Source organism: Syngnathoides biaculeatus, chromosome 17, assembly GCF_019802595.1.
Source record: "Syngnathoides biaculeatus isolate LvHL_M chromosome 17, ASM1980259v1, whole genome shotgun sequence".
NCBI lineage: Eukaryota > Metazoa > Chordata > Actinopteri > Syngnathiformes > Syngnathidae > Syngnathoides > Syngnathoides biaculeatus.
The window spans coordinates 5,518,342-5,544,462 of NC_084656.1; the positions used below are offsets into that span (position 1 = coordinate 5,518,342).

The 26,121-nt window shown below is 40.4% G+C and overlaps 1 protein-coding gene across 1 annotated transcript in view; it reads right to left on the reverse strand.

The window, feature by feature from the left end:
- The window catches only part of whrna (whirlin a), a 182,720-nt gene that overhangs the window by 92,190 nt on the left and 64,409 nt on the right, over positions 1-26,121 (reverse strand). Inside the window, exons 2-3 of the mRNA XM_061800985.1 lie at positions 14,839-15,057; positions 10,646-10,771 (exon numbers count right to left, since the gene is read on the reverse strand). Of these exons, the coding sequence (XP_061656969.1) occupies positions 10,646-10,771; positions 14,839-15,057 (345 nt within the window). The remainder of the gene's footprint in view (positions 1-10,645; positions 10,772-14,838; positions 15,058-26,121) is intronic.

Genomic DNA, 26,121 nt, shown 5'->3' on the forward strand with positions numbered 1-26,121 from the left:
GTAAAACTTCAAATCAGGTTCGAGACAGTTGCAAAGACTGAAGCAGGCACTCCTTACGCCACCAATGTGTGGACATGGAAGAGAAGTTTTCGATTGATAAGCAGGAAGACAGCGGTTGCAAAATGCAACGCTAAATTGAGAAGAGTGAGAACAATGACAAATGGTGAAAGTGTGGCAGTGAAAGTGAAGTTAACATATTGTAATTTCTCATGTATAACCATGTATAATATGCATCCTCAAAGTTGACCTCAAATTTCTGGAAAACCCTTCAACCTATGGATAATGCATTTTTACAAGGCATGATTTTGCTTCTACCTCTTTGATCAAAACATAAAGTATTATCTGTCATTTTTTTTTGTTTTTTCAAAAAATTAGTCTGAAGTTAGCCAATTTGTTTGAGCACAATACTTTCCATTTATTTTCTCATATTTTGAAATTCACAGCTCTACTTGTATTTTGTAAATGAGAAAACACAGTTGTGCTCATAGGTTTGATTACCTAGGCAGAATATGTAAGATGGATGCAATTCATTAACGAAATCATGAAGCACCAGGTGAAACACATTTAATTTTATTTTAATGGAATTCATACTAAACTATCAAGCATTTCAGAAAAGCGTTATCGTTAAACTAAACATCACCATAATAACGACATTTATGATCGTTGTTGAGTCATCAGTCCAATTTAAAAAATGTGAACTAATGAGCACAATTGTATTGTATATGCAGTGAGCTAGTGGCAGAATGGCTTTGTCTCTGTAGATGCAAACATCTTGGACATTTTAGGGAAAGTTAAGTATTTAATACATCTACTAGCCTGCAAGCTAACGAAATAGAGTGCTCCGGAGCCAAACAGCGCTGGTTCGGTTCAGTCGATTGTTGAAACCAGCCACTAGTTTGCAATCAGCACCCAGACCCAGAAGCAGTTCCATAGCCGGCATGTTATGATTCAAGAGATACAGGGTGCTTCTATTTTAAGCAATGCAACATATTACAGGCTTTTCGGTAATGATGAAATGTGCCGACCAATTACACATGAGTTCTCGCACAATTACTGAAACTAATGCACACATATAAGAGAGAGAGAGAGAAAGAGAGAGAGAGAGTGAGAGAGAGAGAGAAAGAGAGAGAAAGAGAGAGAATACGTAAGTTGAGATAATGAGGTTGAAAGATCAGAAAATAACTGACAAAAGAAGAGAAAATTTGTAAAAGATGGCGCTTAAAATGGAACAGGCAGTCATTTTTGTTTGTACTTCTCTGTGGGAAGTTCCGAATGGGAGCCTTTTCAAAAGTGCAATGCTGTTATGAAACAAAACAGGATCTGAACAAACATAAATTGTAAAACAGATTTGTTAAATTAAAACACAGGATGTAAAATTGTTTGCTGTTTTTTTTGTTTTATTTGCTGACATTTATGTTAATCGAGGCTTACTATTATTTAGTAAATTAATGAGCGCTACAAAGTTGTGGTCATATATTTGATTAACATAATTTGAAAGACGTGCAAAACTCTCTTATGCGCAAATATCAATATATCAATGGCATCAAACAACAACAGCAAAAATGATTTCTGTCGTTTATCTCGATAATTTTGGGGAATATATATCGTTCCAAAAATGTTGCTATGTGTAACAATTGGAATAAAAATCTGCAATACAGTATGACTGCGAAGCAAGAACCGCCATGCCAAGGATTACTTTATTGGTAATTCATGACAATAAATTGCGGGGCTCGTTTCCGTGACATGCACTGTATATCCCAGGACTCACATAATCTCAAGTGTAAAATGAACTATGTAGAGTTGAGTAACTTAAGCGAAAGCTTTACGTATCGATTTCCATGCAGAAAAAGTCCTGTTAAATGGTGACATAATTTCTTCATTGCGTTGAAGTTGAGATATACTAATTGGAACCAAATTTATAAGTAGCAACTCTGCATTCAAACAGCAGCCAACTGGACTTATCTTAGATGGAGGTCAGGAATGTCGGATTTCCCAGTTGTCTGTAATATGTAGCAGGATTGGGAAGTCAGAGAGCTTCAAAGGGTATGAGTAAATATGTATGACTTTTAAATAAATTTTTGTTCTCAAATCAACCACTGTTATACATTATTGCAAAATGTATATTAAAAAGTACACTATAATTATTCAGTAAAAGGTGCCCTATAAGTAAACCAAACTCAAACTGAAACCGATGATGGGAATGAAGCCACATGAAAAAGTGATTAAAGAGTGACTAACTGATGAAAATGTTTCCAATTATTTTTTGTTTACATTCAAGTGTTTTGACATCACTGCAGACATGACGTTTTTCCTCATAAATTTAATGAAATTAGACAGAACCACGCCAACAGCAACAATAGTGCACTGGGTAGGGTTGATACTCTCATACTTCTGGGTTAAAAGGGAACTGCAATTTAGCAGACTTTCTGTCCTGACATTAAAGAAACAGATATAGATCTCATTTATTCATCAACCATAAAAAAATACATTTAGTCAAACTTGTTTTGGGTTTTCACTTACAAGGTTTCCTTTTCAACAGTCAGGAATAATTTTTTCTCTGGTTTGGCTCTCTTTTTGTGTTTTTGCTCTTGGGATCTTTCCCAGACTTATTAGGTGTAGTTATTATTATTTTTGTTTAGGTCATTACAGTGAATACAATTTTGCAGTGGTACTTTAGTAATTATAATGCACTGGTTAAAAACGAAGCTAAAAAAAAAAGAATTCTAACCAAAATTAATGTCCATCCATCCATTTTCTTAGCCGCTTATCCTCACAAGGGTCACGGGAGTGGTGGAGCCTATCCCAGCTGTCATCAGGCAGGAAGTAGGGTACACCCTGAACTGGTTGTCAGCACATGGAGACAGGCAATAGTTGCACTCACAATCACACCAAGGGGCAGTTTTTGAGTCTCCAATTAATGTTGCATGTTCTTGGGATGTGGGAGGAAACCAGAGTGCCTGGAGGAAACCCACACATGCACGAGGAGAACATGCAAACTCCACAAAGGCGGGGCCGGAATGGAGCTGAGGTCCTCAAAACTGTGAGGCCAACACTTTACAGCCGCGCCACCGTGCTACCCAAAATGAATGTCTGAAGCAAAATCCCATTTGCAGGAACTCGATAGAATGGTCAACAAAAACATCAACAATAGCACCACATGAGCAGTGGTTGGTCTGGTTTGTCCATAATGTTGAAAGCTATAGAAGGTGATGTGAGGTCACAATGACAGAGAAAATACACTCTAGAATACCAGACATCATCTATCCAGGAATCTATTTTTTTTATTCCAGTTGTTCTATTTAGGCTCACAGGAAAGCTGGAACCTCTCCCAGCTGATTTATTGTCACGGCTCACCAATCAATCGCAATGCAAGATTCCTACATATTACCACTTGAAGACATCACAGGCTTTGCAAATACTGTAGTTTAAAACTTGCCCATGATTACTTAGCTTGAGACTAGAGGAAGTTTAGTTATTGTGTTAGTCCCTACTGAAATTGATATTAATTATTCATTCATCCATCTATTTTTCTTGGGTCTCGGGCACATAGGAGCCTATCCCAATTGAGAGATGGGGTACACCCTGAAATGGTCGCCAGCCAATCGTACAGCACATAGAAACACAAGTATTCACACTCAATCGCACCTGCGAATAATTTAGAGAGGAAATGCATTCATGTGTTTGGGATGTGGAAGGAAACTGGAGGACCTGGAGAAAACCCATGCAAGGCATGCGTAGAAGGCTGGATTTGAACCCGCAACCCAGGTAATCTGGTAATGTGAAAGTACAATGATCTGGCAAAGGACCAGACCACACGCATGGCAATATATATTCACGTAATTAGCGTGAAGGAGAACCAGGTGGGCCTGGCTGTTCAAATCCGCAGTTGCGCCCGAGGTGGGGGAAGGACACGGCTCTGACAGTAACACACGTCCAGGTGGGAAATGACGAAAGCAATATTGGCTCTGTCAGTGGGGAAGGCGGCAGCCTCTAATTTGATGTGGAGCTCGCACTGGATCATGAAAGGCTTGCTAAATGTCCCCCGAGAATCTCTCAGGACATAAAAGTGGCAAGCAGACGCCCGCATGGCCTTGGCCTTCAATAGAGCATTGTGTGTCTGTCTGTCTGTCTGTCAGACATCGTGTATCATAATTACGCGTGTGGTTGTGTACACCTTAATTTGTGCATGAATTTCTACATGAGTTTACACATAAGCCAAACAAAAGGAAAATCATGAGAACGAATGAATCTTTGGGTCATTGTGAAAGGTAAAACAAGTAACATGCGAGTATAACCAATTTCCCTGATAGAATCAATCAATCAATCAATCAATCAATCAATCATCATCAATCAATCAATCAATCAATCAATCAATCAATCAATCAATCAATCAATCAATCAATCAATCAATCAAATCATTCTAGTAACACAAACGTTGCTAGTATAACAAATTTCCCCCAAGGGATCTATCTATCTATCTATCTATCTATCTATCTATATCTATCTATCTATCTATCTATCTATCTATCTATCTATCTATATCTATCTATCTATCTATCTATCTATCTATCTATCTATCTATCTATCTATCTATCTATCTATCTATCTATCTATCTATCTATCTATCTATCTATCTATCTATCTATCTATCCACTTAACTGCTTATCCTGTTCCACGTCACAGGGCAGCTGTCCAATCAATTACCAGACTGACACAGAACGGTGAACACTCACAATTATAACCATTACAGCCAACACAGTAAAATAAAGTATCCAAAACACCACCGTGAGAACATGCAAACGTCCATATAGAATTCACATGTGTAATATTCTTTGTAGTAAAGCCACAAAACTAGCTATTGAATGTCAAACTATACAGTACCGTATATGGAAAAAAGCTAGGTGCTACCCTAAAAACAGATCAGTTTGCCAAAAGCGAGCTAATATGAAATCCCCGCCGAAAGAAATAATGGCCGAGCGTGCCAGGAAACAGCGGTGAGGAAATTTCGCGGGTACCTGGAGTTTTAAAAAGCAAAAAATATAAATGTTGAATATATTTGTATTCATATTTGAACACAAACATCAGAAACAACAGAAGATGAGTACAGTTCAGAAATTTTTGGAACTGCTAAGGAATGAAAATAATTTTATACGCCCTTGTGTAGGAATTGATTGCTTGCTTTCAAGGCGTAGAGCCTCATGGATGACTCGAGCTAAATGGATTTTGAGGAATTTCTCTTTTGACGCATTAAACACAACCATGAAGGAGAAAAAATAAATACAAATTATGTTCCCTTCAACATCTCAATCAGCTGTGTTATGTGGCTTTTTTTCTCATTTGACATACAATCTGTCTTGCTATATCCCTGCAATTTATATTCCTCCTTATGGTGAACAAAATTAGCTGTGTAAACTTTGTGTAGGTATTGCCTACAAATTAAACTCAGCCAAGCTGCTGAACATTATAGTACACTCGAGTATTACAGTACTACGCTACCATACAATCCTCCTATTCTTTGTTGATAATTTGTCTCAATATAATGAGTTAGGACACATTTGCCTATAGAAGATAGCAGGCAGCACGGTGATTAATGGTTATATGGCTCAAAACTGCCAACAGGTGTGAATGAAATGCGAATGCTTGTCTCGCTGTGGCTTATGATTGTTGTTGTACCATGCCACTTGCCTGCAGTCAACTAGGAATAGTCAGTCAGCATGTAGTTTGGAGTGGCATAGGAGCACTGTACCCTCCAAGCTGCATGGTTGCGTAAATGCAGACTGCTGATGTACTCTCCGCGCACAATCTGTGTTGCACACAAAAAGAAATATAAATCCAACCCGAATTGAAATTATAACATACAACTATTCACTTTTTGCCCTTTTACAATGTGATTCAATGAGTGAGGGGTGACTGGCTTGCTGCTGTACATCCAATGGCGCAATACACACACATACAGTACATACTTACGCTGCCCGTTAACGTTGTTGACAATGACAGCGTACTTATGCACCGCCCATCACTGGTGTTTAGTTAGCAGTGTGGCCAATGTACAATGAAGACGAGCTTGACACGCTACTCATGTTATCCTCAATAATAATGCCGAAAGTAAAAAAGCAAAAAAGGAAATGGTGTTATTTTAAGATGCAATGACAGTCGGCATACGTGAATAATAAAGAAATCTTTTGAGCGAGAAAGGTCTGGTCTGAAAAATGTGGCCCGAACCCAAAGCAGCAAGCGGAAGGAAACGTGGACAGAATGGATGATGGACTTCCTCAAGTGTCACGTTCAGCACAAGTAATTTGAAAGCAGTTACAATTGTACACAGATTTAAGATGAGAATTGGTACTTTGTTGGTAGAGAGTGCCAAGACAGAGAGAAAAGGAACGAGCCAACTGATGAACAAATCGACTTGTTCCGGGCAAGTTAAAATTCCCATTAACAATATTCTACTAGCCATCAACAGGAAAGCACCTCTGCTGTCAGGGGAATAAATTCACAATCACATGGCGAAGTACAGCACCTAAGATGAAAATTTCAGACCCCTCCATGATTTCTAAGAGGGAGACATTGCAATATAGCAGTGTGTTCAAATACTTATTTTCCTCACTGTATTTTCCGTCTTTAAGATGCTCAGGGACATTCCAATGACGTATGCCTTGGGGAAAATTACTGCTGACGACACAGATGACTTCGCTATTAATGTCAAAAGCATGAACATTTTGTTTTATAAACATGATATATCTAACATGGATATTTCTGAGCCCTAATAATGGACAATTCGGCTAAAAATCCAAATACCATCACCACGTATAGTATTTTCCCGAGATACATGATGCCTACATGTACATACAAGTATGCAAAACTCTGTATTGATATTAGTGGCAAAATAGGTCATGATATTTCTCAGGTTTTTTTTCTTTACCTTGAGACAGACTCAGAAAAGAAAAAAAATCCCTAGCCAGTCTTACCCTTCTCTTTTTATTATGAGAGAAAAAAAGCATGTAAAGAATAAATTGAGGAACAATAAGATGTTGCATTACAGTTGTGTACTGCATTACAACCAGTGGTTTCATTCTAAACTGCATATACACTTTCTTCCAACAACATTTGGACAGGAGCATTGACTTTGACTTTTATTTTTGCTGAAGATTTTTGACATCAAAAGATGAATATAAGACAATAAAAATCATCAGTTTACATTTACATTTGGGTTGGATACACAAATCTTTATAACATTTTATGTTTCACTTGTAAACAGCAACAACTACAGTTTTAAATTAAAGACCCCAGAAAATGTACTTAAAATGTTTAAGACAACAATCGTATCAGATGATAGTCAGAGGATATCAAAACAATTTCAATAAAGCCAATAAGTAAATGACATAAACCGATTAAATAATAATTTTGAATTCCCAATCAGGCTGCTCCACATTGGTGCTAATTTCCCTCTAAAAGTTGCCTTTTACATTTGTCTGCAAATGGAGCTTAAGCCTCTGGTTCCAAATCCCAAGTGGATGAACTACTGCTGCCCCAGTTATTTAGTTTCACTAAGGAGAAGATTTTTTTTTTTTAACATAGTTAATACACCATGATGGATTTTTAACATACATTATTTTTTTTAAATGATGTACTCTAATAATTGGTGTCCACGTATTTTCAATTCTTTTTTACAAAAAAAATATTAAAACACGGTGTCACAATGGCACAGCTGGTAAAGTGTTGGCGTCACGGTTCTGAGGACCCAGGTTCGATCCCGGCCCCGCCCGTGTGGAGTTTGCATGTTATCCCTTGCCTGTGTGGGTTTCCTCCGAGCAATATGGTTTCCTCCCACATTCCAAAAACATGCAACATTAATTGGACACTCTAAATTGCCCGTAGGCATGATTGTGAGTGTGGTTGTTTGTCTTGATGTTCCCTGCGATTGCCTGGCAACCAGTTCACGGTGTACCCTGCCTACTGCCCATACACAGCTGGGATAGGCTCCAGCACTCCCCATGACCCTCATGAGGATAAGCGGGAAAAGAAAACGGATGGATGGATAGTAAAACACCATATTCCTTATTGATTATTGAAATGTCAAATGTAAGCACTTTACTTGTATTCTTCAGCGGAAATAAAGTGTTTTAGCAGTTGACTGTTAAACTTGGTCAATTTCTGACTCTACAGATAAGCCTTACGGGCTAGGTATAAAAAGAAATGACTCATTTGTGTACAGAATTGGAAAACATCCAGAGCGCAAATGAATACTGAAATTGTAAAGGTCTCCATCAAAAGCATTTAATAATACTGCATGGTCTCTGAGAAAAAAAAAAAACAGGTGCTACATAATATTGATGGAGCTTGATGATAAAATTCAGAAAAGGTTGAAAGGGTGGCTGGTAGGTCACCAATAATGGTCAAAACCTCCATAGTGGAGGGGATGCATCTTTGCTCCCGCTAGTGTTTTTAAAGTGCAGATCATAAATTCATTTTCTAGACCACTTTAGGGTGCAGCATGTAGCTTGAGAGGCAAGGTGGATCCTGGACTGGTCACTGTTCATTCGTAAGGCACAAACATATAAGCATTCACATTCTCACCTTTGAACAATTTACATATGTATTTTTCTTGGATGCAGCATTTGGATCAAACCAATTCAAAACATAACCCCACCATATGGTCACAAAGACAACCAGTTTGATCAAATATTGAAGAAAAAAATAGAATAGGACATGCATGTGTAAAGCATTTGCTCTCCTTATTGAGAGAATTTTTGCAATGCATGCCATGAAAATGTCTTGGTATTATCTTCATTAACAAAATAATCAATTCTAATCTAAAGAGGATAAAACATCTCTATAATATATAGTGTTTGAGAATTACATATTTATATATATATATATACATTTGCATAGACATAAATTTTTTTACAAAATATTACAAATGTTTACACCCAGTCTGATTAAAAAAAACACACACACAAATAGTGGGTGTTAATCTGTATGTTAACTCTAAGTGCTATCACACACTGTTCGGTGGCATGCTTCACCAGAGTTTGTTCCAAGGATGGCAATATGAAAAAGTGCCATGACTGCTTTATTGAAATGAGGGTTCTGGAATTTTCATGGTGCTGATGGTTTCCCCAGTGTAAAAATCAGGAGAGCACCACAAGCGCAAAATTAACTTTGAAGTGATGGAATTACAAGGATAAATAGATAATAAAAATATAAAATAATAAAATTTGGATTCAATGAACATGCTGTTAATGAAGTCTGCAAAAAGATGATGGCAACCTGCATTGTTTGCAACTTGCACATAAAAGACAAGACAATGACAACCTTGAACTTCATCTCTTAGTACAAAGAACTGAACTTGTCAGATGCCATTTACAGAATTTAACATTTTAGCCAGATGGTCAAACATTATGTTTCATAGGCTGTATTGGGAATATTAAAAATAAAAATAATGTGATTATCGAGGTTTTAGTACAGGTACCATACCTACGGGTGGAAAGGTTATGATAATTTTCAAAACCCTTCGTTTCTGTTCACAGGTTCACAAAAATCTTTTTTTGTCCCTCATGTTTACTAATGTGGCGGCACGGTGAATCGGCTGGTAAAGCGTTGGTCTCACAGTTCTGAAGACCTGGGTTCAATCCCGGCCCCGCCTGTGTGGAGTTTGCATGTTCTCCCGGTGGCTGCGTGGGTTTACTCCGAGCACTCCAGTTTCCTCCCACATGCCAAAATCATGCAACATTAATTGGACACTCTAAATTGCCCCTAGGTGTAAATTGTCCTAGGTGTGACTGTGAGTGCGGTTGTTTATCTCTATGTGCCCTGCGATTGGCTGGCAACCAATTCAGGGTGTACCCCGCCTCCTGCCCATTGACAGCTGGGTTAGGCTCCAAAACTCCCCGCATCCCTCGTGAGGATAAGCCGCAAAGAAAATGGATGGATGTATGTTTACAAATGAGGCAAACCGGTCTGCACTATATAGCAGAAAATAGCGCCTGAAATATAATAACAAGTGCTCAATGTAGAAAAAAAGAAAAGTCATTGCTCGTAGTCTTTTGTGGGAAAAAAAAAAGTTTCGAGACATTTGCAGGCATGACGAAAGAGTTGGAGCAAGAAGATGCCAAATGCTTTTAGGTCCTCTGTATGGGATCCCTTCGCATTATGATCACATCGATAAAAAAGTCAGTCACTAAAGTGCATTCCACCATTGTTAAGAACTATTCAAATTGTGAATGTAATTTTCATACGAGTGGACATGTTTATTCAAATGTCACCATTAAAATGCCATCTATTTTGTCAGCGCCGTAATAAAGCTGTCTACACTATGTTTTTAAAATTGAGATCACAGCATATGAAATACAACCTTTATTCTCATTATAATTGTCAGTTCTCCAGAGTCACTGCTTCTAAATTCTCTGTGTTTATTTTTATTTCTCTGGAAAAGATTGCACTATACAAAGTCCCTGTCTGAGGGGGAAGCAAATTGCACATGAACGCACCCTATTGCACTGATAGTTTTGAGCAGCAACTACATAAAAACCATGTTTTGACTGATTTTACTTCCAAGAGAATGCCAATTACAACAACCTTATTGAGCTTTTCTTTAATGTTTTTCAGATGAAGTAAGCAGTAGTCAGAAAAATAGTCATCATACCTTGAGCCCTCCACATTCCGCAGCTGATCCGTTATCCACTCCAGTGATGTAAATACCCAAAGCATATTCTGCTCCTCCTCGAATCATAAGGCCAAGGGATCGGCCATCATCCAAAACCAAGTTCACCTGTAAATGAAATTTAAAGTGGAATTGATAAGGATGATTCAGGTCAGTTCTGTCATGGTTCTGAACAGAAATATGTATATAACATCCATCCATCTTCTTAGATGCTAATCATCACAGGGGTCGTGGGAAGTGCTGGAGCCTATCCCCGCTGTCAACAAGCAGGAGGCGGGGTACACCCTGAACTGATTGCCAGCCAATCGTAGGACACATAGAGACAAACAGCTGCACTCACAGTCACACCTAGGGGCAATTTAGAGTGTCTAATTAATGTTGCATGTTTTTTTGGGATGTAGGAGGAAGCTGGAGAGCCCGAAGAAAACCCACGCAGCCACGGGGAGAACATGCAAATTCCACAAAGGCGAGTCCGGGATCGAACCTAGGACCTCAGAACTATGAGGCCAACGCTTTCCAGCTGCGCCACCAAATATATAGCATTTAGGAGATAATAAAAACATGGTGCCATCGTATAAAATTTCACTGTTGAATGCCATACAAACTAGATGGATGGTCTTTTAGCTGCAGTACACGCAGCGTTTGGCACTTGGTCAAATATTAATATAATAATCTTCTTCTTCTTTTCCTTTTGGCTTGTCTCGTTAGGGGTCGCCATGGCATGTTATCTTAGATGAACACATATTTGTTTGGCACAGTTTTATGCCGGATGCCCTTCGTGACGTAACCCCTCTGCATTTAGCTGGGGAGATTAATATAATAATAATAATAATAATAATATGAATTGCATCGCATAACATTACAATAACGTTACCTTCCCCTTCACATACATGACTGAGCACCATTCAAACAAATAGCTTTGCTGATAAATTAAACATTCAGCACTTGCCATGTAAAAGGAAATATGACATTAAAAGAACTAATCCTGATTTTAAACAATTTTCTATAAGAAGAAATCCTAGAAGGGAATGAAAAACAAAAAGAAAATCATTTTTGGAATATTATTGCCATTTGCTTCAGTTACAAGTGAAAGTGTGAAAAAATGGAAAAGTTGAGATTTGATTTTAAAGCCAGTTAAATCACTCCCAGATATGGATACTGATACTCAGATATGGTCAGTGAGAAACAGCACAACACACTCTTGAACAATTTCCATATTACTTGTGAGGAAAAGTATCTTATTATCTTATGGTGTATCACTACTGGTAAAATCGGCCATAGATAAGCACTGAAGTTTCGAACATTGAATAAATGTGCGCCAGTCGTGTACACTATATTGTTTCAATAAAAATGAAAAAAACACACAAATCCACGTTGAACAGTATCTCAATTTCACTGCTTTCTACTGTTTGGATACGAGGGGGGAATGCTTGTTGAACCCTATTATCCACCACCCCAGCAACCTTTGAGCGACTGGTGACACTCCTTCGCGTCAGGAACGAGTGCAGCATAAGTCACTAACCGTCACCTCTATTACAAGTGAATAATACAGTCAGACAAATATCGTGAACACAAAGGGAGGACAGGGAATACTTGACAGGGGAAAGATAGGCATCCGATGCTAATTGCTAAGATATGACACGAAGTCGCAAAACATCAAAATAAGTGATTGATTGATAGACTGCACTTGTTGTCACAGTCTGGTAGACATGGCGTCGTGTTACACCTTTGACGAGCTAACCAGCAACAGGGATCAGATTTGATATGTGTCCCACATCTGAGACAGAAAAAAATTAGCAGGAATAAATAAAATAAGATCAACCTGCAACTTAGGATACGGAGCAACGGTTTACCACTCCGTCGTGGTGCTGGAAATCTGTTGTATGATTTTTTTTTTTTATTTTGACGAGACAAGAATCAAACTGGCGGCCCGTCACTGTTGTAAGAGATATAACTATTCACTTTAAAACTTTGTAAATTTAAATTTAAAACACTTATACTCCAGGTCTATCCTCCACTACTCTTTCCCATAACTTTATTGTGTGGATCATCAACTTTACTCCTCGATAGTTCCTACAGCACTGCACATCACCATTGGGCACCCTTGGCAAAATGGGAGCCAGCACACTTTTCCTCCATTACGCAGGCATATTTGCACCCACTACATTTCTGTTGAACAAACTGGTCTAAAATTCCACAGCCACCTCTCCTAGATGCTTCCATACCACCAAAATAATGTCATAAAGACCAACTGCCTTTCCATTTTTCTTCTTATGCTGTCTAGCCACACTCTCCGCTATCTTCACCTTCCAGTGGGTAACCCCCTTCAGATTACATCATCTGCACATGATGTAATCCCCCTGTGTGCTTCTACCGCTGCTCTTGTACTGTAGGTCAACCTATATTCCAGTCTCTTCTGGAAAAAAAGAGTTCACTTCTCCTATTTCCATCCGTTTTGCAGTCTACCACTATCTTTCCTTCCAGGTTCCTGACCTTAATGCCGTACTTACCCAAAACTTCTTCAGCACCCGTTTCCAACCCAATTTGCCCATTACACTCTGCACCAATCGCAATTCTCTGTGTCTGGGATGAACTACTTCTTCTAGTTCCTTCCAGCATTTCTTTTTCACCTCTAGGTCACAGTCTACCTGTGGCGCATAGTCGCTAATCACATTTTACACAACATCCTCAATTTCAAGTTTCAGCCTAATCACTCAACCTGATACTCTTTTCATCCCCAAGAAACTTTAAATTGTATTTTTAATAGAATCAAATAACCTATTTTCCACTGATGTTTAATGTCTTAAAATTAAAAGCTGTTTTTGTTGGATAAATATGAGTTAGGGTTGATAAAGTCAATTACAACAACACTGAAGAAAGGCAAAGCCATGGAGCTGCAGTAACTGGGGAACACAATTTTTGTTGAGTTAGGTCAAACAGCTGTTTTTAACTTTTTTTTCCCTTTGGTGCAGAATCTATAACTGATCTCAGTTTTTCTCTATCGCATCAAGTTTGTGAGAGAAAGTGAGAACAAAACAGAACAGAGGAAATATAATACATCCACCCATCCATTTTCTGAGCCACTTATCCTAGTGAGGGAGTGCTGGAGTCAATCCCATTAAGTCATTGGGCAGGAGGGTGGGTCCAACCTGAACTGGTTGCCAGCCAATCGCAGGGCACATGGAGACAGACAACAGTCGCACTCACAATCACACCTCGTGGCAATTTAGAGTGTGATATTTTTGGGGATGTGGGAGGAAATCATATAAATAATATACAATAACATGTATAAAAAATAATATATAAATATACCTGTGCAAATAAAACACTAAGATGGAATCGTTACAACCTTTGAAAAACCAAACAATAGCAAAATAGGAATTGGAATTTACAACGGTATGCTCGTGGTTACAAGGTTAAGAGAAAAGCCAGCACAAAGCCACTTAAATCCTACTATGCTAGCTTTGTGTTTGGAGATATTGATAGTCCTGACCTTTTGGTACCTGCACACACCTCTCACGCCTTTGTCTCAATTGTGACTCCACAAACAAGTTGCCATGTAGCTGTAGAGGAGTCCAATCATAATGAATTGTCACGTCTTACTACAGCTAATCAGTGGAATTCTGCTGATCTGGAAGAAAAAAACCTGACTGCAATTTTGGAATCAGGAGGACATTTTTTAGTTTGATCAGCATAAATATTTAACTCTGATTTTCTTTTTGAAATTGTTCCCCAGTGAATCTGAGTCACATTAATCACCCCAAAAAAATAACAAGTGGCAAAATGTCTCCTTCTATGCTTAATGTGAAAGAAGTCTTTTTACAATAAGGTCCATTTAAGAATTAAGCGCCATTACAGAAGCGACACCTTTGGTTAATTCAGGGGAAGTGGACAGGATTTTGTAGTGAGATAAATGAGGTATTTTGGATGAGAGAATTTCCTCTTCCCTTTTTACATGCATTAATATTCTGCTTTACTGGCTCTAGAGTTTTTCAAGAAAGTTGATGGTTCAAGAAGTATAACAACGATAACATGACATTATTGTAAGCAGCATCAGTTGAAGCAGAAACATTTGAAATGAAAGCATGGAGTCTTATTCTTATCATTCATTTAACTGGGCACACTGTGGTGTTCTCAGTGCAAAGTGAGTCTCTCTTGTTTCTCACAAGCCTCACCTTCTTTTCATCTCCCTCCTGCAGGAGCTGCATGTTGCTACGTCGTTGACTGTCACTTCTTCTGAGGGTGGCACTGCTATGTTCAGGCAGGTCAGGAGGAGGCGACACACTATGGCCCAGAGGGTCAACCCATGTATAAACGTGGTTGGTGACATAGCCGCCTGGAATCCTTCCCACTGAGCGTACAGAGAGGCTAAGCTTTTTATTGCCCTTCAGCACCTGAGGAATGGAAAGAGGAGAGTTCATCGGATGATAAAATGATAACTAAACACCTGACTGCACAGAGTATGTGAAACATGAACCAAACCTTAGAGCAACAAATTCGCACAAAGCATAAAAGTTAGTAAGTTTAGAGTCTCTCATAAAAGTGAGCAGTGGCCCAATATTTTTGTAAATATTTATTATATCTTTTCACGAGACAACACTGAGGAAATCGCACTTTGCTACAAAATGAACTAACACACAGCCCCTAATATCTAAACCGCTGTCAACAAATGTGAATACAATGAAAAATGAAAATGTCTAAAATACGCTCTATTAGCCTGTTTCCCTTCCTCGAGTTCTGTGACATGTTAAGACTCTTCCATGGTTTCCGCATTGCTTGTCCGCAGACCACAGATGAGGCTGCAGTTCTATTCATACAATGTTTCAGGTTCATTTTTATATGTAACCCACGCAAGGTCCAAGTGGGAGTGAAAAAAAAGGAGCTCCTGTTTTGTTGGAATGTGTTTCATAGTTCACGTTAGGACTTTCAAGCCATCTGGCTATCTTTCCCTTACATTCCCTTAAATTTGAACTATAAAAGTGTGGATACTACAGTTATTGTCACTGGGATCAAAACGCACCCTGCAGAGGCGTGAAGCGTGAATAGGCCGCTTGTGTAACAAACTCTCGGTTGTGAATGTGGAGGAGTGTGAATGTAAGGAGTGTGTAAAATTTGGTGTCACTGCTGTCACACTCTTTCATACCAGTGGCTAGAATTTCAATATGGCACTCCATTGCAAAGAACTCTTGAAAGACATATTTAAAAAAAGGTGACACTATATAGAGTACATTTTACGTATGCTAATTTTAGAAGCTTGCCAATGCTCTAAAACAAAGTTGCAGCAGGGTGGGCAAGAACATACAGTGGTTTAACAGGAGAGGTTCCCCTCACAACAGCCCTTGTTACAGTTAACCAATGAGGTTGAGTATACCTGCAAAGCATCATAAGTATCATGTTTCCCGCGTACAGACGTCAGCGTCATGGTTTGGGGCTGGACGAGTACTCAGAGCTACAGTTCATTGAAAGAACCATGAATGCCAACACGTACTTCGACATAGTGAGGCAAAGCATGACCCCCTGACTTCAGAAACTGGTCTGCAGGGCAGTACCCCAACATGATGACAACCTCAAACACATCTTCAAAATGACCACTCCCTTCCTGAAGAGGTTGATGGCAAAGCTGCACCGACTCTCTGGGCTTGTCTCCAGACTTAAAAGCTTTTGAGTGTCTATAGAGAAACCCTTGAACAGATGGTGGAGGAGCACAAGGTCTCTAACATCCACCAGGTTTGTGATGTCATCATGGAAGAGTGGAAGAGGAATCCAGTAGCAACCTCCACGTAACGATGATCAGCACCATACAGAGGCACGAAAGTGAAAGTGATACGTTTTTGTCTTCTTTACTGCAGCATCCATCTTTTTTTTTCTTTTTTTTTTCTCGGCACGCCGTCGTGATCGACTGAAACTGCCTTGCGATCGACTGGTCGATTAAGATCAACTCATTGAGCACCCCTGCCTTAAAGGATAAACATGCCCGCGGAGTTATGACTTCTTGGGCACTGCAGAGGAAGCTTTCGCTGGGACACAATGCTGAGGTGGTATTGTAACCATAATCAATCTTATCACTTAAGAAAAAAAGCCATCATGAACACAGATTGTCAGATTCCCCAGTCAGAAGGAGTTTCAACTCTCACCTCCAAAGAACTATGCTCATATTCCAGGGGATGCAGGGACATTGAGTCCAAGTGGACGATGTTCCGCGTCTCCATTGCTGAAGCGGCCAACCAGACCTGTGCCTGTAAGGTTCTCGGTGCCTGTCGTGGCAGAAACCCTCAAACACGTTGGTGGACACGAACAGTGAGGGATGCCATCAAGCTGAAGCAGGAGTCCTATCAGGCATTTTTTTGGCCTATGGGACTCACGAAGCAGCTGACAGGTACCACTTGGCCAGCCAGAATGCAGCTTTGGTGGTTATTGATGCAAAAATCTTGGTGTGGGAGGAGTTCAGTGAGGCCATGGAAAATGACTTCAAGACGGCTTTGAGGAAATTCTGATCCACTGCCCAGCATCTCAAGAGCTGGAAGCAGTGCACCCTCAACACTGTGTGTTGTGAGGATGGGGTACTGTTGACCTTGACTCGGAACATTGTGAGTCGGTAGGGAGAATACCTTGAAGCCCTACTCAATTACGTACTCACGTACACCCTCCCGTGAGGAAGAAGAATCTGGGTTCTCTGACGCGGGCTCTTCTATCTCTGGGGTTGAGGTCACCAAGGTGGCAGGGCCCTGGAGGTGGATGAGATTCACCCTAAAAGTCTCTAGATGTTGTGGGGCTGTCTTGGTCGAGACGACTCTGTAACATCATGAGGACATTGGAGATGGCGGTGCCTCTTGATTGGCATAATGGTGTGGTGGTCTCCCTTTTTAAGAAGGCCTGGAGTAAGTTGGACTCGTTCCCAGTGAGAGTTGGACTCTGCCAAGGCTGCCCTTCATCACTGTTTTTGTTCATAACTTTTATGGACAGACTCCCTAGGCGCATCCAAGCCATGGAGGTGGTCTGGTTTGGTGGCCTCAGCATTCCATTTCTGATCTTTCCAGATGATGTGTTTCTGTTGGCTTCATCAAGCCGTGATCTCCAACACTCACTGGAGTGGTTCACAGCAGAGTATGAAGTGGCTGGGATGAGAATAAGCACCTCATCTGAAACCATGGTCCTCAATCAGAAAATGGTGGTGTGCCCTGTCCAGGTCGGGGATGAGAACCTGGCCCAAGTGGATGAGCTCAAGTATCTTGAGCTCTTGTTCACGAGTGAGGGAGGAATGGAGCGGGAGAATGACAGGCGAATTGGTGCAGCATCTGCAATGGTACAACTTTTTATCGGTCTGTTGTGGTAAAGAGGGAGCTAAGTCAAAAAGTGAAGCCCTCAATTCATCAGTCGATCTAAGTTCCTACCCACACCTGTGGTCATGAGGTGTGGGTCGTGACCACAGGAACAAGATCCCGGACACAAGCGGCCGAAATTAGTTTCATCCGCAGGGTGTACGGGCTCTCCCTTTGAGATAGGGTGAGGAGCTCAGTCATCTGGGAGGGGTTCAGTGTGAGCTGCTGCTCCTCTGCTTTGAGTGGCTATAGCATCTGATCTGGATGCCTCCTGGACGCATCCACGTTGAGGTGTTCTGAGCATGTCCCACCAGCACAATACCCAGGGGACGATGCAGGAGACACTGAAGGGACTATGTCTCTTGACTGGCTTGGGAATGTCTCGAGATCCCTCCGAAAGATCTGAATGAAGTGGCTGGGGAAAGGGAAGTATGGGCAACCCTGCTAAAGCTACTTCCCTTACGACTCGAACCAGAAAAGCAGTAGAAGATGGATGGATGGATGGATATATGGATGGATGGAAGCATACACACAAAGAGTGAATGTTTACAGTAACACATTTTGATAAGAAACTGCTTTTGACTGTGGTCCAATGTCTTCTGATGGCTTTGATATGTGGAGCCCTCTGGAAATTCAATATATATTTTCCATGTATCTGGACTGCACATAAAATCAGAACAAATGGGGCAATTCAGTAAACACCCAGAGGCTCTGATATTTCTGGCTGTTGACTTCACCAACTGCAAAGTTAATGTCACTGTCATGGAGTATTTTAAAAGTACAAAAGGACTACACTATTTCAATGGACAAATGAAAAGAAAACATGTCCATTAAATTTATAGGAACTATTGTGCAGCCTTTTTCCATGCATTAGAACCTGTTTATAGAGCATTTTGTGGATCAGTTGGTAGAGCGGGTTGTTCAGGAACCAAAGTGTCATTGGTTGTAATCGCAGCTGTTAGACAAGACACTGAATCTGATTTGTTTCCAGTGGGCCTGTCAGTGCCATGCATGGCACGCTTTGTGAAGTGCATTTGGCACCGTGATGGTGTGGATAAAGCATTATATCAGTGAAGTCCACTTACCATTTTGCATGAAACCGGCAAATATTTTTGGAGAAAAATATGCTGAGTGGTTCAGAATGTGGCAGGTTAACTGTGAAGGGTGTGTGAGAATCATAAAGCACGGGATCTTCAATTCAAAGATTAAGAGGTGCAGGAAAAGGTTTTAAAACTGATATTCAAAAACCATACTATCCCAGTTATTCCCAAACTTTTTTCCCCAACGTTTAGGATAATGGAATTTAAGGAAACTGGTTGACGAAATATAGTAAAATACTGAGTGTATCAGTTACGAAACTAATGTGAAATTCCATATTGTGAGACAAAGGATTATTTTTGATACACCCAAGACCTGTCCCCCCACCACTCACCCCCAGCCCCCTGGAAAATTAATACTTTGTTACTCCCCCAAGAATCACAAAATTTTAGTACTGCATTTGCTAGATTGGCAGTGTGCCTCCGTGAGTGTTTCCATTAAAGTTGGAGCTCATCCACGAAAGACACCAACATGATTTAATTTCCTCAACAGCACTTGGGCAGACAAAAAGGGGACCAATGTGAACCATGTTGTTGAAAATCATGACAAATGAGGTGAACCTGTAGAGAAATCACATTTAACCTTCATGCACTGGGAAACTTTATGTCTTCATGAAAATGACACTGTTTCAAGGCAGAGACACTATAGACACTTCCGCAATGACCCTGCACACAATGACTACTAAAACCCAATCCAAAGCACAGTATGGTCAAACAAAAAAGAACAGTCTCCTTCACTTGAGAAAAACCCCAATGAGGGGAAAAAAAAAACCAAGCCCTTGAAAGCCTGTGTTCACTCTGTATTTTCTGCTTACATTGAATTAGTACCTGGGGAATTTAGATAAATACAGTTATGAAACAAATATTCCCATTCTTCAATTCAAGTTCTCACATTAATCTTCCTTTATGGCTGATTGCTCTTTGTGGCTACAAGCAATCATTTGATTTGGCACTTACATTTGTTAACCTGTCAGGAGTTTAGGAGAAATTAAAAGCACAGATACACAGATGTGTATCACTCTGTGTCTGTTCTGTTGTAAATTCCTTTATAAGGAATGTGCTTCAAATCTGTGCTTGTGGATATATATACAGTGAAGAAAATATGTATTTGAACACCCTGCTATATTGCAAGTTCTGGCACTTAGAAATCATGGAGGGGTCTGGAATTTTCATTGTAGGTGCATGTCCACTGTAAGAGAGATAATCTAAAAAGAAAAATCCAGCAATCAAAATTTATGATTTTTTAACAATTTATTTGTGCGATACATCTGCAAATAGGTATTTTAACACTTGAGAAGTGCATTCTGACTATCAAAGACCCATTAGTCCATCTTTAAAAGTCCCCCTCCACTCCATGTATTATCCTGAACCAGATACACCTGTGCGATGTCGTTAGCTGCATAATGACACCTGTCCACCCCATACAATCAGTAAGACTCAAACTTGTAACATGGCTAAGACCAAAGAGCTGTCCAAAGACACCAGAGACAAAATTGAAATTGCCAAGCATCATGAGAAAATGGAAGAAGCAAAACATGACGCTCAATCTCAATCGGAGTGGAGCCCCATTCAAGATATCACCTCGTGGGGTCTCAATGATCTTTAGAAATTTGAGGAATCACCCCACGACTACACGCCGGGACTTGGTCAATGACCTAAAAAGAGCGGGACCAGCTTTCCAAGGTGTCAGATAGGTTGCCATACCACAAATAGCAATGGAGCGAATTGATAACAATTGGGGTGTATGGCTTAAGGTTCATGTTTTGAGCTGAGCCACCAACTCTCAAATTGGACACCAGATGTCGCCAAACAAATTTTCACTCGATTGGGTCACCAGCGCGGCAAAGATCTCTCTGATAAACGTAGCCTACCCGCTTAGCTTCTCATTGGATTGCATACATATACCAAAGTCAGTAACCTTATATAAACCTGATTATTTTTCATATCTTTGTATTACATACATATATCGGGGTTAGCAACCTTAAGAACCCAATTATTGTTATATCTTTGTATTCACATATTATTTCTGATATAAAGACAGTGACAGGATGCAGCTGTCAAGCCACACCTAACATTTTTCAAGATGGTTGCAGCGTCAAGTTACTGAACAGGAAGCCCGTCACACTCAAATGACCACGCAGGAAGTCGGCAAGCAGAAAAAGATTTCAACTATTTTTTCACTGGACTTTTAGCAGAAAATAAGATGCTTTGAAACAGCTTTGTGAAAAGAATATAACCTGTGTATGGCTGTCTCTCTCAGACAAAGCAACACATGATGAGCAACCAACTAAAACAAGCCTGAGAATGCATGAGAGAATTGTATTCACAAGAATGTTGATACATTTATGCTATTGTTCAAAATTAGGGTGAAACCGAACGCGAGTTGTGGTTATATTTTTAAAAGTTGCATTTATTAATTAAAGGGAGAATGACAAAATTGAGTGAAGCTAAAGAAGGTTGTGACAAGTCAAGCCAGGAATGCCAAATGGGGCCAATAGGATGAACCAAAGGAGGCCCTTCCCACTCGGCGTGGATTCAGCCAACATTTTCCAGAATGTTCCACCAAAAAGCTATAAAAACCTTGGATACAGAAGTCCGGGGCTTTTTTGTTCAGTTTTCACTGACAGAGAGACAAAATCTTTCTGTAGGTGTAATAGTTGCGTGGCAAGCTGGCGGGGAGAAGGAATTGGCAACTTGGAGTGCCTAAATTGACGACTCTTTTTGAGATTGGGCGCAAGTAAAACGACTATAATAAGGCAATGGCAGAATTATACCACCGATATTACGTGGTTACCTATGAAGGGCAAGTTGGCTTGACAATTTATCCGTGATCCCGAAAACCCTTATTATTAAATTAGGCTTCGAGCTTCATAGGACTTGATCAACCCTAACAGGCTCACTCAAAAATGTCTATTATCCCTAATTTCTGATGCTTTTAGACGCTTTGAATCTCACTTCACTTATATTGCTTTTTGCTATCTTTATCATTTGTCTTATCCTTCTTACCATCAATTTTATCATTTTAATCATTTTTACTTTTATTGATTTATGTTCAATTAACATTGAATTTTGCCTTAACATCACAACTTTACCTCGCGTCTGGCGAGGATAACTGTATAATGAATGTTACCTGAACAATTTTTATCATTTTAATCATTTTTACTTTTATTGATTTATGTTCAAATAACATTGAATTTTGCCATAACATTGCAAACTTACCTTGCGTCTGGCGGGGATAACTGTAGAATGAATGTTATCTGAACAATCTTTATCATTGTATTCAATTCTTAAAATTCCCATCTTCATTTGTCTTTGTCATTCTTATATTGAGTTATCTCATTATTACCATTCTACCTCATTAAAGATCGAACGACATCGACATTAACATCATTTAGTCGTAAAAATTCCATTTTAATCAGTCACTCATTGATAATCTCCGCCTTAAGATAGAACAAATCCGTACGATCCTAATAAGGATTGTTAAATTTGCTAGGTCAATGACAAGGGCAATCGATTCATAAGAGATGGAGCTGCTCTAAAAGCAGAGCGAACACTTTGTCACCTTGTTACTCGGAAAGGTTACTCAACAAGCCGGACGAGTGGAGCCAGACTGGATTGGCTCTTCAAAACTAAAGGCAGTTAGTACACCTAGGTGAATTCATCTCGACACCGACTTAAGAAGCTCCCGTCCTCCTGCACGCACGGCGTTAGAGTCGGCAGGAGTAAAGGGGTAGCTTAACCCTTTAACTGGAGAGTCGGTCAGGTCATTTCTCCCGATTAGTCCTGCGGATAAGCGGAATCTGACATGTGGTCCCTAACGTGGGGCACGATTGATCGATTTATTGCAAAAAATCGGGATCGATAGTGGCCCAAAAGAACCCGAGTGAACGCTTTTCTAAGTATTGGGCACAGGGCTTAGGAAGCGATACTCGCTGATAAATTGTCATGTCAGATGACCCTGATCGGGCGTGAAATAAGTCTCCTTGAAGAATAGTATTTCTTGGAAAAGAACTCTCAGTTATGGGTAAGGAGTATCTGTAGTGAAGGAGATAGTACTATTTCGTGTCTGAGAAACGGCGATGAAACCCCCCCCCCCCCCCTAAAAAAACTCACACTCTAGAGTGAGTGTGAGAGCCCATGTAAGTAAATGGGCTTGATAGTCAACCTGCTGCTCTGGTCGACTGCGAAGCTACTGATAGTGAGCTTGTTGGAGCGAACTGCGAGGCACGCATTAGAGTGAGGAGCTGAGTCGAGGGATCGGCAAAGTACCTGGCTAGGAAACAGCAGGGCTTTGAGTCAAACCGTTAGAAAGACAGAACGACTAACTGACCATCAGAACGAAGTAATAGAGGCTATAGTCGGAACGCTCATTAGATTCGGTGACAGTCTTACAAAAGCTGAGTAATGATAAACTATGTGTTAAGCTATTTAGGATTCCCAAGTTGGGTACGAACACCAGTTATCATTATAGGTTGTATTAAGTTTCCTTTTTTAGCTCATTTACCATACTCCCTGTTGTCTTGCTGCGGCTTGCCCCTTGAAGTTTATCGACCTTTCTCTTTGATAGCATATACCCTAACTTCAGTTGCCGAGTTGGACATCCCCATGTCCACATCCCCAATGTATTTTCTTTTAAGCTGTTTGAGCAGATTTTTCAGTTTTTCTCCTTTTTAAATGGATTAATTGTTTTTCGAAAGGAGGACTTCGAGGGATTTTCACCTTTTTAAATGGATTAAATGTTTTTCGAAAAGAGGACTTTGAGGGATTTTCTCCTTTTTAAATGGATTAATTGTTTTTCGAAAGGAGGACTTCGTGGGATTTTCCCCTTTTTTCTGGACAATTAATTAGATTTTGTTTAATTTTAAAGTTCTTTTGTGTGAATGTCCAAAAGTTCGGGAGATCTAAAACTGACCAAGGGTCGTGAGTATAAACACCCAAGGTATGTCCGCTCCTATTAGGAGTAGAAGGTTGGCATCCAACCCGAAGTCAGGCACTTTGCATTTCCAACCAGAGGAACCATACTTAGGAAATAGATCATCTGATTTTTTTTCTCCCCTCTTTTTCCTTTTATTCTTTTTTTTCTTTTTTCCTTCTTCCCTTTTTGATGGAATTATTTGGATTTTTCCACAAAAAGGATTAATTTTGATTTTGCTTTTCTTCAAATGAGACTGGACCTTGACTGAATCGACCGGGGACCGTTCCAGGCTACAGTAAGAAACCATCCCACCGTTTAGTAGAAAAATCAGCCAGTAGAACAGGCAAAGCGTTCGTAGCTGGTAATTTAAAGAGGTAGAGGTGACGCAAGAAAAGCGACATTGAGTAACCAGGAGCTGTAGTACGAGCCTATGACCCTATGCGCTACGGGGGGTTTCAGAATTAGGCAGCTCCACTCCTACAGCAAAAGTGGGCTACGGCCAGAGTAATACACCAAGAAAATTAAGACGAGCTTCAATAATACGTCAAGAAAAGCAAGACGGGCTTCAGTAATACGTCAAGAAAAGCAAGACAGGCTTCAGTAATACGTCAAGATAAGCAAAGCGGGCTTTAGAAATACGCTAGTAAACATTAGGAAAATATTTACAAAGAAGGGAGAAGAAAAGCCCCCGGGCCCGTCAGGAGAAGGAGCGGCAGCGGCGGTGTCAGTGACCCGACCTCTAGGACAACATGAAATACCCATAAGACTCGTGCTATTTAATGGAGGCCAAGAAGAATGGCTGGCCAAAGTAAGAAGAATGGTGGAAACAGAGAATCCATCCATTTGACCCTTTGATCTTTCAACAAAGGTGGAAAGAGCCATGAAGGGTGAAGGACAGTTTAGGGCAGAAAAACCAGAAGAAAGAAAGGCCCATCTTGAGGCTCGCAAAGCTGCGACCTCAGGAGGGCCCAAGAAGTAATGGAAACAAAGGCTCGGGTCACCCTGGCGGGAGTCTATCGAATGGGGGACGAGCTCTACGCTAAATTGGAGGGAGTACCCTATTTAGTAGACACGGGGGCCGAGGTATCGATGACCCGTAAAGCCTTGAAGAGAATCGGACACCTAAAAGTGAAAGTAGCGGATGGATCAACTACAGAAATGCCAGTTGGAGTCTGGAAGGGAATTGTTTGGATCATGGGACCATACAACTTATTGACATTACGAGATTCAGAAGAACTAAACAAACCCAGAAATAAACGCCAAACGGCCACAAAGAGATGGAAAAAGTTAAAATCAGAGACAGAAGTGAGAGTTGGACCAACCAAAGTAACCGTGGGAAATGAGTGGTATAAGCCAGTGGATGTACCAGTAGAGAAGGCCCAACAAATCCAGGACAGCGACTTGTCACCAGAAGGAAAAAGGAAATTGGCAGAAATACTGGAGGAAGCCTCCGTGGCACATTTCAAAAATGACTGTGGCGACTTGGGACAAAAATTCATGCATACCATAGGCAGAGGACTGCACCCACCGGTGAGACAGTACCCTCTCAACCCGGGAGCTGTGGCTGAAATGGCAATGATAGTAAAAGAACTGTTGGCACTTGGAATAATTTGTGAAGAACCAAATCCAATAACAAACAGTCCCATTCAGGCTGTCAAAAAGCCTGAATCCGTAGGAGGGGGTTGGAGGCCAGTCATCAACTTTAAAGCTCTAAACCGCCGGACAGTGGCTAATCGAGCGAGCCTCATAAACCCTCAAGCGTCGCTGAAAACGCTGAAAGTGAAGAAGTACAAGTCATGTATTGATCTGGCGAATGGATTTTTCTCCTTGAGGATTGCCAAAATTCCCCTAACATGTTTCAATCAGCCGTTTTGAAAATTTTGGAGGAGCTGCCAGTCACAGTTTGCATCGACAATGTTTTCATCGCCAACGATACAGAAGAGGAGCATTTAAACACCTTACAAACTATGATCTGACGAGTGACAGCAGCAGGGCTAAAACTGAAAAAATGCCAACTTGCTAGATTCCAAGTAGACTACTTGGGGTTCCAAGTGTCAGAGGACCTTGGGCTTTCAGGACCGTACAGACAGAAGATTGAGCAGATCTTACCCCCAATGTCCAAAAAAG